Source organism: Podarcis liolepis (assembly GCF_965112155.1).
Source record: "Podarcis liolepis genome assembly, chromosome: 3".
Taxonomy (NCBI): domain Eukaryota; kingdom Metazoa; phylum Chordata; class Lepidosauria; order Squamata; family Lacertidae; genus Podarcis; species Podarcis liolepis.
Window position 1 is genome coordinate 68,049,065 of NC_139557.1, and position 17,047 is coordinate 68,066,111.

Genomic DNA, 17,047 nt, shown 5'->3' on the forward strand with positions numbered 1-17,047 from the left:
CAAACTATCCTTGTCCCACCCGCCTGTCAAAATTGGCCCCTTGGGGGATGGAGTGAAAGAGTGTCCAAACAGGATTGAACTCCCCAGAGGAGCACTCCTAGAGGATTCAGAGGAACTCACTAGTGCACCCAAACTAGGTAGGATTGTACTCCGTATGCATCAGCGTGGGGAGTTCACTCTTGCTTTCTACAGGTTGGCCAATCCAGCTGCATCTTTACCTTTTCACACACCTGGTGTGACAAGTGAGAGGCAGCTGGCTGTAGTATGGGAAAATGCCCTCATGGGCCAAATGGAAAAGCCTAGTTGGCTTGTGGTAATCCCAATGTAATCCAGCTACAACGTTTCCAGAATAAGGTTAAATGTTGCCAGGCTATCTCTGCCCTGAAACAGCCAAAGCTGACCAATTGGTCAAAGCTAGAAGGTGGGATGCAGCTGGTGCTGTGGGTTAAACCACAGAGCCTAGGGCTTGCTGATCAGAAGGTCGGCAGTTTGAATCCCCGCGATGGGGTGAGCTCCCGTTGCTCGGTCCCTGCTCCTGTCAACCAAGCAGTTCAAAAGCACATCACAGTGCAAGCATTTCCGTGCGCTGCTCTGGTTCACCAGAAGTGGCTGTACGCCGGCTCCCCCGGCCAATAAAGTGAGATGAGCACCGCAACCCCAGAGTCGGTCACGACTGGACCTAATGGTCAGGGGTCCCTTTACCTTTAGTAGAAGGCACTCTGTTGCACCAAAGCTACCTGACCCTCATGTGACATTGTCAAACCAAGGAGCACCTCCATGCTACATACCTGCTACTTCTAGGAGACTGCTTATCCAGAAGCAGAAGAATTCTAATCCACCAGTCCTGAGAGCCACCTTCCCATATATTTAGAATTCAGTTTTGGTTTATTGACCCTCATCCTGTCAAGGTAGATCTTAAGAGGTCTTCTCCTTCTGTTGAATGTGCTTTGGATCACTTCCTTGAGTTTTCTGGAACTCATGTTCTGCAGACGCCATAATGTGCTGCACCCTATTTGCATACTTTAGTTTGGATTACGTGGCATAATTTGTGAGAGGTTGAACTTGTGGGTTCCTGTCTCGGGAATGGGATCCTGGTTTGGATGTCTAGTTTAGATTCCACCTTTCCCCTTAAACTCAGCAAGTTCAGTTTAATGTTGAAATTATGATTCAGGTATGTTAACATTGTCAGGGAATTGTGTATAGTAATTACATTTGTCTGCAATCTCTAATGTACCCTCTGCTGTAGCATTTTTCCCCAACCTCAAAATAATGTGGTATAAATTCCATTTAAACATGTTCATTACCCTTTGTGTTTGTAGCTCTTATTTCATTGGACCCCTGGTTTGGAAAATATAATAATGCTAGATTAAATGTATGGCTGCACAAATAAACTTCGTGTATGCATTAGCCAGCTTTAAACTTACAACCCAACACTACTGCATTCACATATTTCAGTAGATATACGAACGGAGTGACATTGGTGTCTTATGAAAATTGCAAACACATGTGTGTTCAGAGAGAGAGATTCACACACACACACACACACACACACACACACACACTCTTTCACTTGTGCTCTGGGGCATATATACATGCATGTTTGTAGAGTTTTTGTAGGATCTGTCTGTATCCTCAGGTATGTGCATCTTTCTTTCCTTCTTGTGCATATCAGGCATATTTACAACAACCATAATTCCTCACCAGATTTCTGCCATCTATTAAAGCTAGTAGGGGCAAGTATGAATGTGAATATCTATTAAAACTAGCAGATTAAGATCCAAAGAGATTCAAGATATCTTTAATCGTCTTCAGATATGATTGGTGAAAATAGTACCTGTATATTACAAGGTAGCGTTCTGTAAAATGTACAATTTTGTTATTCACTGCAAACACAACTTATGTAATTATGCACCTTGTTACTCATTTGTAACAAAGTCCTTTTTCATAATTTGTGATAAAATTGTTTCAAAACTATTTTTTTGGTTATAGAGGCAAATTCGTGTATTCATTCATATCTCTGCATGTTATTTGTTGTATATGCTAAAAATGTTTAAAACAATCTTTTGTATAAGGGTTTGTAATCTGAATAACAAATAAGCATTTAAGTATGGAATTGCATTCATACATTCACTTGGCTATCTATGTTTCAGTTTCACAAAAGGTTTTGTTTGTTTTTTAACCAGCGGAGCATAGATAGCTGTGAAGCTATCTGTTTGAATAATTTAATGGCTTCTTTGTTTCTACAAAGTTAAAAATCATGAGATGGCAAAATAAATTATTCTGAAGTCTGTTTTGTCTTAAATTTCTTTTTATTTGAATATGTTAAAATGATCCCTTTAGATATTTGCAAAGCTCTGCTTTTTATAGATTGGTCTTAATGTTAAATTGAAGATAAAAAAACCTAGACTTTTGGTTGTTGTTGCTAGATTTATTAGCTCTTTGTTTTCCATGCAGCTAACATGTGGTTAAATGTCAAGAGGCTACATGTTTAAGCAATGACTGCTTTCACTATATATTTTTATTTGATTTCGCAATTCAAAGGAAAGAAGCATGCTGATAAGCACAATGGCAGCATAACTGCAGGTTTAACTTTTCTTTCTTTTCTTTCTTAAAAAAAAAATGCTTTCTGCTACTAAATACCAGGAATCATGATAATTGCACTAGGCATGTTTGTGTGCCTTTTCTCTGACTTAGATACAGAACACTCTTTGATTTCTGGAATTTGACAGTCTGTGGCTGGCTGCACACGAGCAAGCAAGTGTGCCTTCACAAAAACACACTTTACCGTGCCACTTCTCAACTACACTGTAGTCCTACCCAGGGTCATTACAGTATACACTTTCCATATTTCTAACAAACATGAAAATGAACAGGATAGGAAGTAGACAAAGAAAGAATAACTGAAGCCTGGTAGGGGTATACAACATGAACAGACGAGGCTCCGTGCTAGCCTTCGGAATACTTAAAAGCCCCAACCCATTTGCTCCTCAATGCCTGCCTTTGATTATCAGAGCCACATAAAGAGAAAACTTAAACAACTAGTACATTGAAACAATGATTTGGTATAAATCCAGAGTTAATTGTTTTTCAAGTGATGTTTAAACCAATGCCAGTGCAAGGCAAAAGTATCTGGCCTATTGCCAGCACTGTTGTAAAGCATATTAGCTCAGATGAGAAGTACTTCAAGTTAGAGTCAGAGAGTGAGAGAGAGCAGGAGCGACACGGTTCCCTGTGCTTAGACTCTGCTCAGTTATATCTTCCTCCTTGCTGGGACTAGCTGGATACATGCATACTCGGATCTGTTAGCCAGAAAACATGGGTTTTGCCCTATTTCAAGCTGATTTCTGCTCTTTTTTCAGGTGGATTGCCAGCTGCTGATTCTTCTTCTAACACCCTACCAAGATATAGCACCCTCTCTGCCACTAACAATGACCATGACCCTTCACACAAAAACCTCCAGTGTCGCTTTACTGCACCAGATACAAGGCAATGAACTAGAGCCTCTCAGCAGACCTCAGCTGAAGATTCCTCTGGAGCGGCCGATTAGTGAAATGTATGTGGACAGCAGCAAAACTGGAGTTTTCAACTACCCAGAAGGTGCCGCTTATGATTTTTCCACTACTGCTCCGGTGTACAGCTCACCCAGCCTCAGTTATGCCCCTACGACAGAGTCATTTGGGTCCAGCAACTTGGGAGGATTTCATTCTTTGAATAATGTTCCTCCGAGCCCTGTTGTGTTCTTACAGACGGCACCTCAGCTTTCACCTTTCATTCATCACCCCAGCCAGCAGGTACCTTACTACCTTGAGAATGAACCGAACAGCTTTGCGATGAGGGAAGCGGCCCCAACAGCCTTCTACAGGTAAGTCATGCCACTGATTTATTTGAAACAGAGCAGGTGTATAAAACAGTGTTTAAAGCAGGGAGAGAGAGAGAGAGAAGCGTGATTTCTTTCTTTCTGGGGAGTTATGCCATCAGAATTGTTGAGTCACCGCTGAATTATTCGACTCAGCGATAGTGTGGTGTAAATCAAAATGTCTGTTGTGACGGTTGGGTAATTGTTGCTGTGTACGCTAGAAGCGAAATGCATATGAAAAACAAGTTGGGCTGCCTTGGGGAGGGAAAACAACCCTGAAGCCCAAAATAGTGAGCTAGGACAGGACATAACCAAACGCTAGCAAATTCAGATGGAAGAGCAGCTATAATGCAAGAGTTTTTTGAATTATACCAATCTGTTCCTTCTATACGTTTACATGTTTGAACGTTAAGTCGGTGGACAGAAAGATTTTTCCACGTCTGCTCTTACACTGCATCAATTGACTTTTATATGAAGTGTTCAGAAAATTAGAGGGTTGCCCTTCCAAATAGTTGTGATTAACTTAAAGATGGTTCTTCAGTCATAAAGAAGCTTTTAGAAAGTGCACCTAAGGCCACGGAGGGGTAATAAGGTAGTCCTAACAATACTTGTGTGCGCACACTCAGTCAATGGTGTGTTTTAAAAGATCGGCTTCTCAGATGTCATTTCTCTGTAACTTGTAGTACACTAAGTCTCAGAGCTGATAAGATTTTTTTTTAAAAAAAAAATCCTTCCCTTTCGGAGAATGAGGGGGAGTAGCATACATTGGCACTTTAATAGGCCTGCATCTATAAAAGGATTTTAGGGCTCTTTGAACTTGCTGGGGGAATGTGGCTGGTACAATGGTGACAGAAATCATAAAAGCATGAAACAGAAAGCATTGCTTAACTCTCCCACCAACTATATAATTCGTCGAATCAAGTACAACTTGCACACACATGCGTCATGAGTAATGAAACTAAGTGGAGGATCCAGAGAGGGATTGAAACACCACTTATTATTATTATTGCAAATAATACTGTAAGATGCACCTCTTCTGCATTTGTGATCACGTTTGGGGATCTGTTCCAAGAATATTGGGAGCATAATTCTGCAAAATAGTTTGCTGCATTGACGTGAATCTATGTTAATCAATGTGCTTTCTGCTCTACTTGAGATTTCCTTGCTGGTTCCTAGAAATCCAAGGATGCCTGAGCAGCAAACAGACTGTAAAACCAGAAGTAATAATTCCTGCAATATTTATAATTTGTTATCTGCCATACTTACACCTTCAAACACAGAACGTATTGCTGGATTTTAGCCATGGCATGTGTTTTGGTTATGTATTGCCACAGAAGCCCAAAGTCACTCGCCAAAGTCTTGCTGAGCCTGTTTTAAAACACACAAACAAACATGTTCCATGAGACATAAAAACAGATAACTTTGAACTGTTGGGGGAAAGTGCTGTTAAGTTACAACAGTGCCAATGAGATTAGAACAAGTGTACAACCAACATGGAACCACTGTGGGCTCCTTTAGAAGAAGGCACAGGATGGAAATTTAATGATAAATAGATAAATAGAAGGAAATGGAACATAAACTGACCTAGCAGCTTCCTAATACATTCCTCTAGTGGAAATTACAAGAAGATTAAAAAGGCCACCCACTAGGCCGACTAGGGCATGAGATGCTGCTGAGTATGCAACCTGCCACATATCAGAATGAAGAATGTACTGTCTGGAAGACGTTGATTGCCTAAACTGGAAAATAACAGCTTTATACTAAATTCAGGTAGGTAGCCGTGTTGGTCCGACGCAATCGAAATACATAAAAAATTGTCCAGTAGCACCTTAGAGACCAACTAAGTTTGTTCTGGGTATATGCTATCATGTGCATGCACATGAATATCTTCAGATATACTGTACACTTCTTCAGGTATACACTTCTTTAGGTATACACTTCTTCAGATACATATTTCTGAAGAAGTGTGCATGCACATGAAAGCTTATACCCAGAACAAACTTAGCTGGTCTCTAAGGTGCTACTGGACATTTTTTTATTTATTTTGAGCTTTATACAAAGTCACAGAATAGTGACAACAAAAGTAGTTCTTGAGGAATAGCCATGTATTACCAACTTTTGTGACTATATACAAAGTTATTTGCAATTGATTTCTCTTGGTGTTTTGTGAAAGCTCCAATGATGATCATTCCATTTAGACAAAATCATTTAAATAGTACTTTATATATATATATATATATATATATAGAGAGAGAGAGAGAGAGAGAGAGAGAGAGATAGTGCTAAAAACTCAGACATAAAGTCTACAGGGGTTTTTTCAGTCATGGAGTGAATGGAACTGCCAGCTCCTGATTTCTGTGTTGCTTAACATGACTTCAGTAGAATTAGATAATGGTTCACTAAGCCTAGTATGGTTTGGCTTCTTTAGCCTCAGTTCCACTAGACTTGAGAGAAAATAAAATATTTAATTTTCAACTGTGTTATCTTGTAGAGTTCATAGTGGAATATAATTTTTCATTGTGGCATTAAGGTTGCATTTAAGTTACGATGGAGCATTTAATTTTTCTATGGATTGCCCAAATGAGGTGATATCAGCATTCAAAAAAGAATTGGAGGTATATTTTGGCTAGTGTTATTCTTCTTTCTCTTTAGACTTTTCGGAGGAGCTGTATTCTGGAAAATACAATGTGTTTGGTAGTCTGCCTTTCTTTTTGTCCAAAAACCTTTCAAGCATTTTACACTCTTTTTTTCACTGTGTTTTAAAAATAAAATGTTACTTCTACTTTTAAAATATTGCTCTATTGCAAAAAGTTATTACTGTGCTTTAACAGACACTGTAATAGTAGAAATACTCTTCACTTCTTATTACAAAAATAGCATTTTAAAAGATTAGTAGCCGCATCTATATACACTTTAAATTAATGTATGTTGAAATTCTACATGTGCTTACTCAGTATTTGGTCCCGTTGAGTTGCGTAAACATTACTGATAAGGAAGAATGCATAGGCTTGCAGCCTCTTCATATTTTAAACACACTGTTTAAAAACTCCCTATAATTTTTTCAGCTATAAATGATCAAAAATATTGAATTAAATAGTTTAGGTTTCTTAAAAGAATTGCTTATGATATTTAAGTTTGTGGTTAGGTCTCTTACAAGTTAACAAACTGTCAGTGGTCTGGACTCTTTTTGTATAGTATTTTTCTAACACTACGATGTAGATTTATTTCCATTTGTGACTCAGCCCGCAAGTAAGTCTTACTGAACCACTTAGTTTATCGATGGCTGTAAATATGTAAACAATTGAGTGAGACTTCTCAGTAGGCATGCATAGGTTTGTACTGCTACTCTCTGGTGTTTAAGATGTTATAATGTTCAAGACGTTAACTGTGCTTACTTGGAAGTAAGTTCCATTAGTTTTAATGGAAGAATTCTTTAGATTGCAGCGTTATATGCTAAATTCTCATACAGTTTCAATCTCCTTACTAAAAGCATCCCCCTAGGAATATATATATATATATATATATATATATATATATATATATAATCTGTACACAGGGAGTTGAAGCTAAGATACTGTAACTTTTAGCTAGTCAAGGACTGAGTTGGCACTTGAACTTGTTTGACTGAGCCCTGCATGGCAGGCACTGAGTAACAAAGCAGGCAGTTTAGCATTGCATAAAGCTGTAAAGAAGAAGATTTCAGTTGCCACCACTTAGCCCTAAACAGCACTAGAAGTTTACTATGGTAACTGAATGCTCACGAATGACCGTGGAAGGAAAGGTTAGAGTAAATTCATTCATTCTTTCATACTAAAAGCACTGTTTGTGGCAAATACATTTTTAGTTTTATTACTGGGATGCCTTTTGGTATACATTCCAAGAAGCTCATCAGCCGTTTCCAGCCTGGCATTCTGAACTACAACCCCCATTTTTTATGCTGGTAAAGCTGATAGGAATTGGAGCCTTAAGACATCTGAAGGGCATTCAGTTGGGCAGGACTGGGATATAGCCTTGTGAAAAATGAGGGTACAGTTCTTACAAGTATGCTTTTTATAACATGTCCCAGCTGTAGATCTATAATAATCTGATTTACATATTTGCCTGGTGTGTGTGTGCCATGTGCAAAGGTAACATCTGATGTATTGCCACCCTCCTGAAATTTTTCTGTGAGCAGAAATTGCTTCTTTGAAGCCTGCAATTACATCTTTGCTCTGATAATTGGCAAGGATAGTGTTGATCAATATAGTTGAATGTTGCTTTTAAAGTTTCCCTGTGTTTAGAGTACTAGAAACGGTTCTGCTGAAGTTTGTTCTTGTCTGCAGCAAAGCAAAGAGTAGTCTGGCTTCCACGAGGGCATGGCTTTCCTCCCCTGCTTGCACAATCTGAATGAGAGTGGAGGAAGAAGCAATAAGAATAAACTATTTTCAGTTCAGATAATGGGCGCTTTCATTGACATGCTTCATTTTATTTCCAATTAGAATCCCCCTTCTCTCCTCATTCTTGTCAGTGCCATTATAGCTCATTGTTATTGTAAAGACTGAGGACTGGTGTTACTCCTTGAACTTTACATTCAAGAGAGCAGGCACAGAAATACAGAGCATTCATGGCCAACAGCTTTCCTCTGCTAGGGTCCTCACCTCACCTCTACCACTCGGTAGCTTTCCATTGCTCCCTGATCCCTAGAACTCATGGGTGCTATTGTATGTCACCCCAATGCTCGAGCAGTGCGAGATTCCAGGGGTTGGACTCGATGGCCCTTGTGGTCTCTTCCAACTCTATGATTCTATGATTCTTTCCCTGGGTTCATGTTTCCTTTTGGACAATGAGGCAGAGTGGAGACTGTGGTGTCTTTATGATATATGGTTTATTTACACACCTATACAACCTGACCCTACAGTGGAGGGGTTTACAGCATTAACACACCAAAAGGGTCTTGTTTCTCCCATAGCCACAGCCTTGGATTCAAACAGACATCAGACATTGCTCTGTCTCTCTCTACTCCCAGCTTGCTTCTTTACATCTGGCCCACGTCACTACAACTTTCAACTCTTATATTTGTCTTTTTCTAACTACCAGCCCCACCCATTTGTCGCCTCACACAGATCCGTTTCCTTTGTTTCCCCATCACCCAGGCAATCACCTCACCAGGAAGCTAGCCTGGCTTATATTCTAACACTTGCAGGATCCAGGGGTTAGATGGGTCTCTGCATACAGCCTACTTTCTCTACCCAACACAAACAAGTGCCTGCTCCACATCTCCCCACATTTGGACTGGCAGACTACTTGTCTGCCCTGTACTGCTGCCAGTGGTTTTTTTAGCTGATTGCCCAAACCTTTCTTTACATCCAGTGTCTATCCTTTCAACGATGCGCTTGCAACTCTCTCTGAGCAGCATGAGGAGCATGTTACAGATGGGGTCAAGGTAGAGAAGACCTTCTTTTGTAATCCAGCAGAATTGCAACTAGAAAGCTCAGCGTGGCTGAATGTGCTCATGCTGTTAAAGCAGCCCAAATGCTTCTGTATCCGGCTGAGCTAAATAGCCACTTATAAAAACCCTTCAGTGCTCACAGTAACAGGTTAGAATAACTTCTCTACCTATTTATGCATTGCCAGATTGAGAAGAGTCTGATATAGGAGTTACATCTTCTGGCCTTGATGTTGACCTTGATCTCAGCTGGCAATTATTAAAATCCTTGTTGCCTTGCACTCTAATGTCACCTTTAAGCCTTTGCTAGCCATCTGTCAAACAATACAAAAGTTTTTCACACTACACTGTTGAGTCTTTGCACACTGATTGAGTCCACTGGTATAGACAGTCTGTAGCTGATATCCTAGCTGAAAAAAGTAACAGAAGATATTATTACTAATTAATTATCATTGCTCAGGGGAAGAAGAAAGCTATTGTTATGGATCTGCTTTACCAGAAGCATTGAAAAGAGTGGGTACACTGTGTGCTCTCTGGTGGCTCTCTTAACAGTTGTAGTGTAGCGTGTCAACACTGGTTAAACTGCTAGTGAAATAATGAAAAAATGAAGCATGCTATTTATGTGTTTTAGAATATATTCAGTTCTGTTTTGGAAATTATTTGCTTTGGGCGCTATAAACTGGTAAAAGATTCATATTTGACTCATCATCTGTTTTTAAAAGCATTTTTTTTATTCTTATGAACATGATCCAGTTTCTTCTGGTGAAACTAATTAGACTGAAGTGTGCTTAACCTTAGCCAGATTGTGGTCTAATTGTTTAAATTTCAACTGTTTTGCATAAACTGATCTCAATATATATGCTTTTTTGAGGGTGTGGGATTATTTTGTTAAGTTACATTTTATGAAATATACTACAAAACATGGATACTTCCCCCCACCCATTACTAATAAAAAGATAAAAGTATGCCAGTTTGTGAGACACGTATAGGCTAACAAGGCTGGCTCTAGTACTCGGCAGAGAGAGGTGGGCACCTTGGGTGGCAGAACTGGTGGTGTAGGACAGAGCTGTTTGCCATACAGCATGTCTTGCACCCTCTAAGCCTGCCAGCTATCTGCAGGAATGGTGGAGAGAGTGGTCCCATCGTCAGTATTGAAATAAGGTTTACGTGCTAGTTTGTCTACGTTCCGCACATAGAAGACGGGCGCCATATTCCTCAGGCAGCAGGACTGTGTTGGTGGTGTACACCAGAGGCGGGACCAGAGGGGGAGCAAGGGGGCAAGTGGCCCCCCCAAATAAGGAGCTGGCCCCTCACTTGCCCCCCTTTCTACATTCTTTTCATTATCATATGATGTAGAAATATATTTTGCCGCTTCTACTTTGTCGACCACTCCTGGTGCCGCCTCTGCTGTGCACTGCCATTAATAGCACCCATTTGGCTGAAGCAGTGCAGCCTGTTTTACTTGGAATGTGACTTTTCACAGCTCTTATACAATGAATTTTAAGTATGATGGGCAAAATTTATATAGCTAGCTGGAATATTTTTTGCTCTCTGTCTCAAAATAGAGTTAAGGTAGCATAATAGCTGTGACTGAGCTGTACATCTGTGAACCAAATCAGTGGTTCAACTCTCACTTCTTGCACATTTCAAAGGGAAACTCCAGTGTGAAACTGATGAAGTGCAACTTATCAGACAGCTAAATGGTTTCTTGTACCACTTTAGGTGTTGATTTAATCCTCAATGTTAGTTGATTGTGTGATCACCAGTTACTGCTGTTGTGAACCTACTGGAAATTGAGAAAGGTGCTGCCTCTTAGCCTCAGGCCTCCTTCCTGCATTGGCAATATGCAAATAACAGCATTGACTGATTTTAAAGGATTGTTGTAGGAATTACTGAATGATGTCTGTAAAACACTACACAGATGCTTATTATTCATAATAACACATTTTGCAAAGGCTGACCTATAGAAGGGCTACACATGCTCAGTATTAGCACTGGAACCATTTTTAAAAAATTATTTAATGGAAGTCTCTGTGTTCTTTTCCTTTGCAAGTTGTCAACGGGACATGCAAATGACATTAGTGTAGACAGAGTGTGGCCATTCATGCACTGTAAGAAAGGAGGAAATGCCAAAAGCAAGGACAAAAGAGGACACAGGGTTGCATTAAATTTGTAGAGTATATGATAATGTGTATGTAATTAGAAATAATTACTGGAATTTAAAGACAAATATCATACCTCTCACTATAGTTGGGAAGACTGTGGCAAGGTGACCTTGTGTGCCTGTTCAGTTTTTTGTCTAGATGCTAACTCCTGATAATCTACTTCAAGGCCCTTCTTACATTCTTTTTCTTTAAACTAGGCACAGACAAGACAAAGAGAACTATCCTTTGTAAAGTGAGACATGTGGTCACCCTACATTACTGTTCAGTCCAAGCAGTGTGGTTTGGTCATGGATATGAATCCATTGTTCAACTATGCTTTCTGATATAGGCCATCTTCCTAGTTTATCACATGCTGGGAATACAATAAGCTCTCAAATTATGCACACTTAACTTGTGCACATTCAGCTTTACTCGCTTGCAAAAATAAAATAAAATTAAAAAGGGGTCTGATAGGAGGCGAGGAATGTGCGGGGAAAAAGACTTTTGCAATCCCACTTGCCATTGAACCCAATGTATTTTGACTATATGCAATTTTGGCTTTAGGCACGATCCCTGGAACGTAACCCCCATGTTTGTTGCGGGCTTACTGTATAAAGTTCTGCTTCATTCCAGGAAGGACACATACTAATTGGTAGTTAAACACATCCAACAATCACAGTGCATAGGCCCTGAAGGGAAGTGGAAAGAGTCGCCACTTAATGATAAGTGAATCCTGTGACAGACTCACAGGAATAAAACAGCAGATTTCTTTCCTGAATGTCTCTAGAAAATCCAAAAGGGAAAACCTCTGAGCTTTCCAGACTGAACAAGGTTTTTTTGCAGGTTGCCTTGATATCATGTTTAGAACTTTTTAGAGTCCAAATCTATTCTGATTGTGTGTTTGCACTTTATGTGCTTTAGTTAAGACCTATAAACATCAATTACTTCCTATTATAGTAAAGACTAAAGTAGCAGACTTCAAAGTAAGTAACTACTACATTTATTATTGTTGTCGTTCTTGTTTCAATTTGTATGCCGCTTTCCCACAAATCAAATCAATGCAGTAACCGTCAACATGCCAATTCAGTTCAAAACATAATACAGCAATCCAAATAAATAATTCATTTTGATAGTCTGGGTATTATAACATTTTAGATTTATTATAAAATGAACTATCGATCGTACCAATTGATACCAGTTAGTTTTAAAAAATCAGAATCTGATATGACAGATATTTCCAGTGCAATCAGATATTAAGAGTGAAATAACCAGCAACCAAGTACATTGTGGTACTAACAAATAAAGCACACATTTTTATAGGGGTTAAGAATTGAAGTGCACACAGCTCCTAGCAGCTTTATAATTTACTACAAAGTGCACAAAAATCACCTTTCATTAATCCTCACAGGAAGCCACTCTTCTGTCGACAATTGATGGCTTCAATGACCTCTTTCAGTCTGGCCTCTCATCCAGACTCCCATTAAAGCCATCAGATAACCACAGAAACTAAGAGTATATTTACTTAATGTCAGCACTGAATTAGGTTACTGAGTGTCCATACAGCGGTGCACAGAAATCCGTTAAGAACAGTTATTCAGCAATACACACACTTTACCAAACATGTCTAATGGAGAAGTCAGAAAAGATTATCTGTACACAGACATGTTCCTGTATCTTTCCCCCCATCTTATGTCTGAGTGTTGCCACTGTCCCCTTTTTTCTAGACTAGGGATACCACTATGGCCAGTGATCAGGGATTATGGAAATTATAGTTCAACAATCTCTGGAGGGCACAGTGTTGGCATAGGTTTTTTCTTAGTGGCGCAGTAAACAGGTTTGGGTTGAAGTTTCTGTCCTGAAGCCAAGTGGTGGGCAGACAGGTCATATAATGTCCAAAAGCAGCCTAGAGAGGGCCAGCTTAGTTGACCTGTGTCTTGAAGTGGCTCATAACCCAGGCCACGACCCTGTCCAAACTTCTCCCTGGAGACTGATGGAGGATACACACCCAGTGTCTGAGCCAAAGCTTACCCACATCTGTAATCAATAAAGTTGTGGCCATTTTTTAATCCCAAAGTTGTGTCCCACCTATGCTCATGTTTCTGCCCTCAGAGGGTGGATCTGCAGTTAGCCTACTATACAAAGATAAAATTTACATTCATTGCTCCCCCCCCCACTGAAATATGGCCCCTGAACTGTTGCCCAGAATGGAATGTGGCCCTCGCCTTAAAAATGGCCCCTCTGTCCCTGACCTAATAGACCAACACAGTACAACACAGTACTTGTTTCACCCAAGTTCAAAGAAGCCACAGAGGCTATTTATTTTTGCCATTTTGATTTTGCAATATTAAGGGTAGCTGCACTTGCCAGGATGTGATATGGATAGTCTACTGTCCACATGTATGTTATTATAATTTATATTTTACAAGCCCTGATACGTTTACGGGACACTTGCAGCTCTCTTTCTAGGGCCTCTTCACACCATAGCAAGTTCTTTGGTGCAGTGACTTAACACTGGGCAGATTGGCAGCAGTATATTTGTTTCTTCTTCTGTCTCGGCAACAAGATGCCCACCTGCTGTCTGTAATTTGCTTTCTTATTATGGACTGTTTTATAATATCCATAAAACTTAATAGTATGACTAGCAGCATTCGTATAGTTTGAAAGAGAACATTCCTATATCTGACTCAGCAGGAAATCATTAAATTACAGGGTGGGGTGAGAATCAAATTGGCTTATTTTTAAAATGAAGAATGGACAGAATTTGCTTTTCATTAATGCTGCGATCCTTTTTAATAGCATGTTGAAAGACATTATATGTTACTCATTCATAAAGTTTAAGATACTTAAGCAAACTGAAAACTGTTCTAGGTTGGCTACATTAGACCAGTTATCTGCTATAAAAGAATTATGAAATTTATTAGACAGAAGAATCAGAAAAAATACTACTGCATCAATGGGAAACTGTCTATAAATCTAGATTTTCCTAAATGTCAGGTTTTGTTGCAGTTACTTAAATGGACACGCCATTCAAGCTTATTTGAATAATTCTGCATATTATGAACTTGATATATTTGTAGGTATATGAAATACCTATAAAATACAGTAAGAAGCCTATGGAAAAACAATGGCAGCAGTTATCTTAAACTTGAAGTTAAAGGCAAAATATCCAGCAACTTTCATAACACAACTTGGACCTAGTGTGTATAAGTTTGTATATTTTTTTAGGTATATGCCATCCTACTAACTTCTTGACTGCTATATCCAGTAACAGCTGAAAAGTGGCAGTTGCAGAGAATTATATACACGGAATTATGATCATGTACCAAATGTTGTTTACTGGTTTCCATTAGTCTTCTTCATAAATGTCCAATCAGAGTAGTTCATGCTTGTGGTCTTCTCAGAGACATGTAATGTGGTACAGACAACTTCATGTGGGTCCTCATTCACAAACTGAAAAACCATAATGTGATTTTTCCAAGTTAAGGAAGGGAAGGTTGGGCCAAAATGAATGAAATCAATGTCAAAAGGTAGAAATGTAAGGTTCTATACTTAGGCAGGTACAGTATAACCAGCTGCACCAATATAATACGGGGAACTGACACATCACTGTTCCATTTATTTACCGTATTTTTCGTCCCATAGGACGCTCCGTCCCATAGGACGCACCTAGTTTTTTTGGGGGGAAATAAAGGGGAAAAATTTCCCTTTATTTCCCCCCCCCCAAAAGCAGGTCGGGGAAACAGAACCAGGTCGAGGAACAGCGGGATGGCGGCGCTGCGCCTCCCTGCTGTCCCCGGAGCTTGTGGGGCTGGCTGATGTCTGCCCAGCGCGAGCGGCGCTCTGCTTCAGGGCTCCCCTTGCGCTGGGCGGCAGGCTGCTATCCGCAGCGTGGGGAGCCTTGCGGGGAACTCCTGCAAGGCTCCCCACGCTGCGGATGTCTGCCCGGCGCGAGGGGCGCTCTACTTCATGGCGCCCCTCGCGCTGGGCGGCAGGCTGCTATCCACAGCGTGGGGAGCCTTGCGGGGAACTCCTGCAAGGCTCCCCACGCTGCGGATGTCTGCCTGGCGCGGAGGGCGCTCTGCTTCAGGGCGCCCCTCGCGCTGGGTGGCAGGCTGCTATCCGCAGCCTAGACATCCCTGCGGGACCTCCCGCAGGGCTGCCTAGGCTGCGGATGTCTTCCTGAAGCCTGGAGAACGAGAGGGGTCGGTGCGCACCGACCCCTCTTGCTCTCCAAGCTTCAGCAAAAGCCTGCATTCGCCCCATAGGACGCACCCAGATTTCCCCTTCATTTTTGGAGGGGAAAAAGTACGTCCTATAGGGCGAAAAATACGATACATACATACATACATACATATTGCCCTTCACCTGAAGATCACAGGGCGGTTCACAAAATGGAAACATAAAATGCATAATAAAGCAAAAGCAAACCAATAATGCTCCCCTCCCCAGCCAAATGCCTATCTGAAGAGAAACATTTTCACCTGGTGCCTAAAGATATGTAATGAAGGTTCCATGCAAGCCTTCTTGAGGAGAGCAATCCACAAACAGGGAGCTACCTCAGAAAAGGCCCGTTCCTATGTTGCCACCTTCTGGACCTCTTGTGGGGGAGTCACAAAGAAGGGCATCAGCAGAGTCAAGGTCAGTTCATATGAGGAGAGGGTGATCCTTGAGGTATTGTGGTCCTGAGCCATTGAAGACTCTATAGGTCAAAACCAACACTTTGAATTGAGCATGGAAATTAATCGGCAGCCAGTGCAGTCGGGCCAGGATTGGTGTAATATGCCCAAATCATCATGTGCTTATCTGGGTCGAACTTCAGTTTGTTGGCTCTCATCCAATCCATTACTGAGGCAAAACATTGGTTCAGCACATCACTGCCACACATGCAGGTTTAAAGAGCTGTGTGTCTTCAGCATATTGCTGACCACTTACTCAGAACCTCTGAATAACCCCACACAGTGGTTTCACGTGACTTCTGTTTCATCATTTTTAGTGATGGCATCCTACTAACATTACTAGTGCTCATCATTCACAGGTGAGACAAGAACAGTCTGCAGATGGGACAAGTTTGGCTCTGATGGCTATTCTCACTGTCTTATTTCCTGTGGTGTTTTCCAACTGTGGCCTCCTCACTTTCTGTTTTCTGGGCACACTTCTGGTGAGCATGAAGGAGGCATCTTTTAATTTCTCACCACACACTCCTCCACCAGCAATTTAAGAGCAGTATAGTATTGTGATGATGGTGATGATAATTATTATTATATAAAATGATAATAGTTGAAAAAGAGGCAGAAATAGAAATATCGAGACTGCTCATATAAGCAAAGAGAGAGTAGTAGAGATAGCAGTATGGCAACAGAAATGGTGTGCTTTTATTTTTTTGGCAGTTCTGCAAGTAATAAGCCATTATGTAAGCCACCTAGAAGAATGAAAGTATAATTGAGTACACTATATGTGGAATTCTGAGGAAATGAGATTCTGACAGACTGACAAAGTGCAACTCATACACTAGCTTTTCAGTTCAAGTTGTACTGGTTTCACATAGAATGGGAAAGTAATATATCAATATTGGAGCTGCAGGAAATGCCTAGCCCTAGTTTTTCCCGCATTTATGAGCCAGCA

At 40.6% G+C, this 17,047-nt stretch overlaps 1 protein-coding gene and 1 long non-coding RNA gene across 12 annotated transcripts in view; both read left to right on the forward strand.

Annotated features, from left to right (window-relative positions):
• Window positions 1-17,047, forward strand: part of ESR1 (estrogen receptor 1) — a 205,528-nt gene that overhangs the window by 92,511 nt on the left and 95,970 nt on the right. For all 11 annotated transcript variants that reach the window (XM_083496475.1, XM_083496469.1, XM_083496473.1 and 8 more), the window contains one exon: window positions 3,360-3,862. In XM_083496475.1, coding sequence (XP_083352601.1) covers window positions 3,429-3,862 — 434 coding nt within the window. In that variant the 5' untranslated portion in view covers window positions 3,360-3,428. Of the gene's footprint in view, window positions 1-3,359; window positions 3,863-17,047 lie in introns of those variants that run through there.
• On the forward strand, window positions 9,904-15,830 carry LOC310703926. The gene is made up of 2 exons (XR_014524477.1): window positions 9,904-15,049; window positions 15,744-15,830. It is a non-coding gene; the product is annotated as an uncharacterized lncRNA (long non-coding RNA).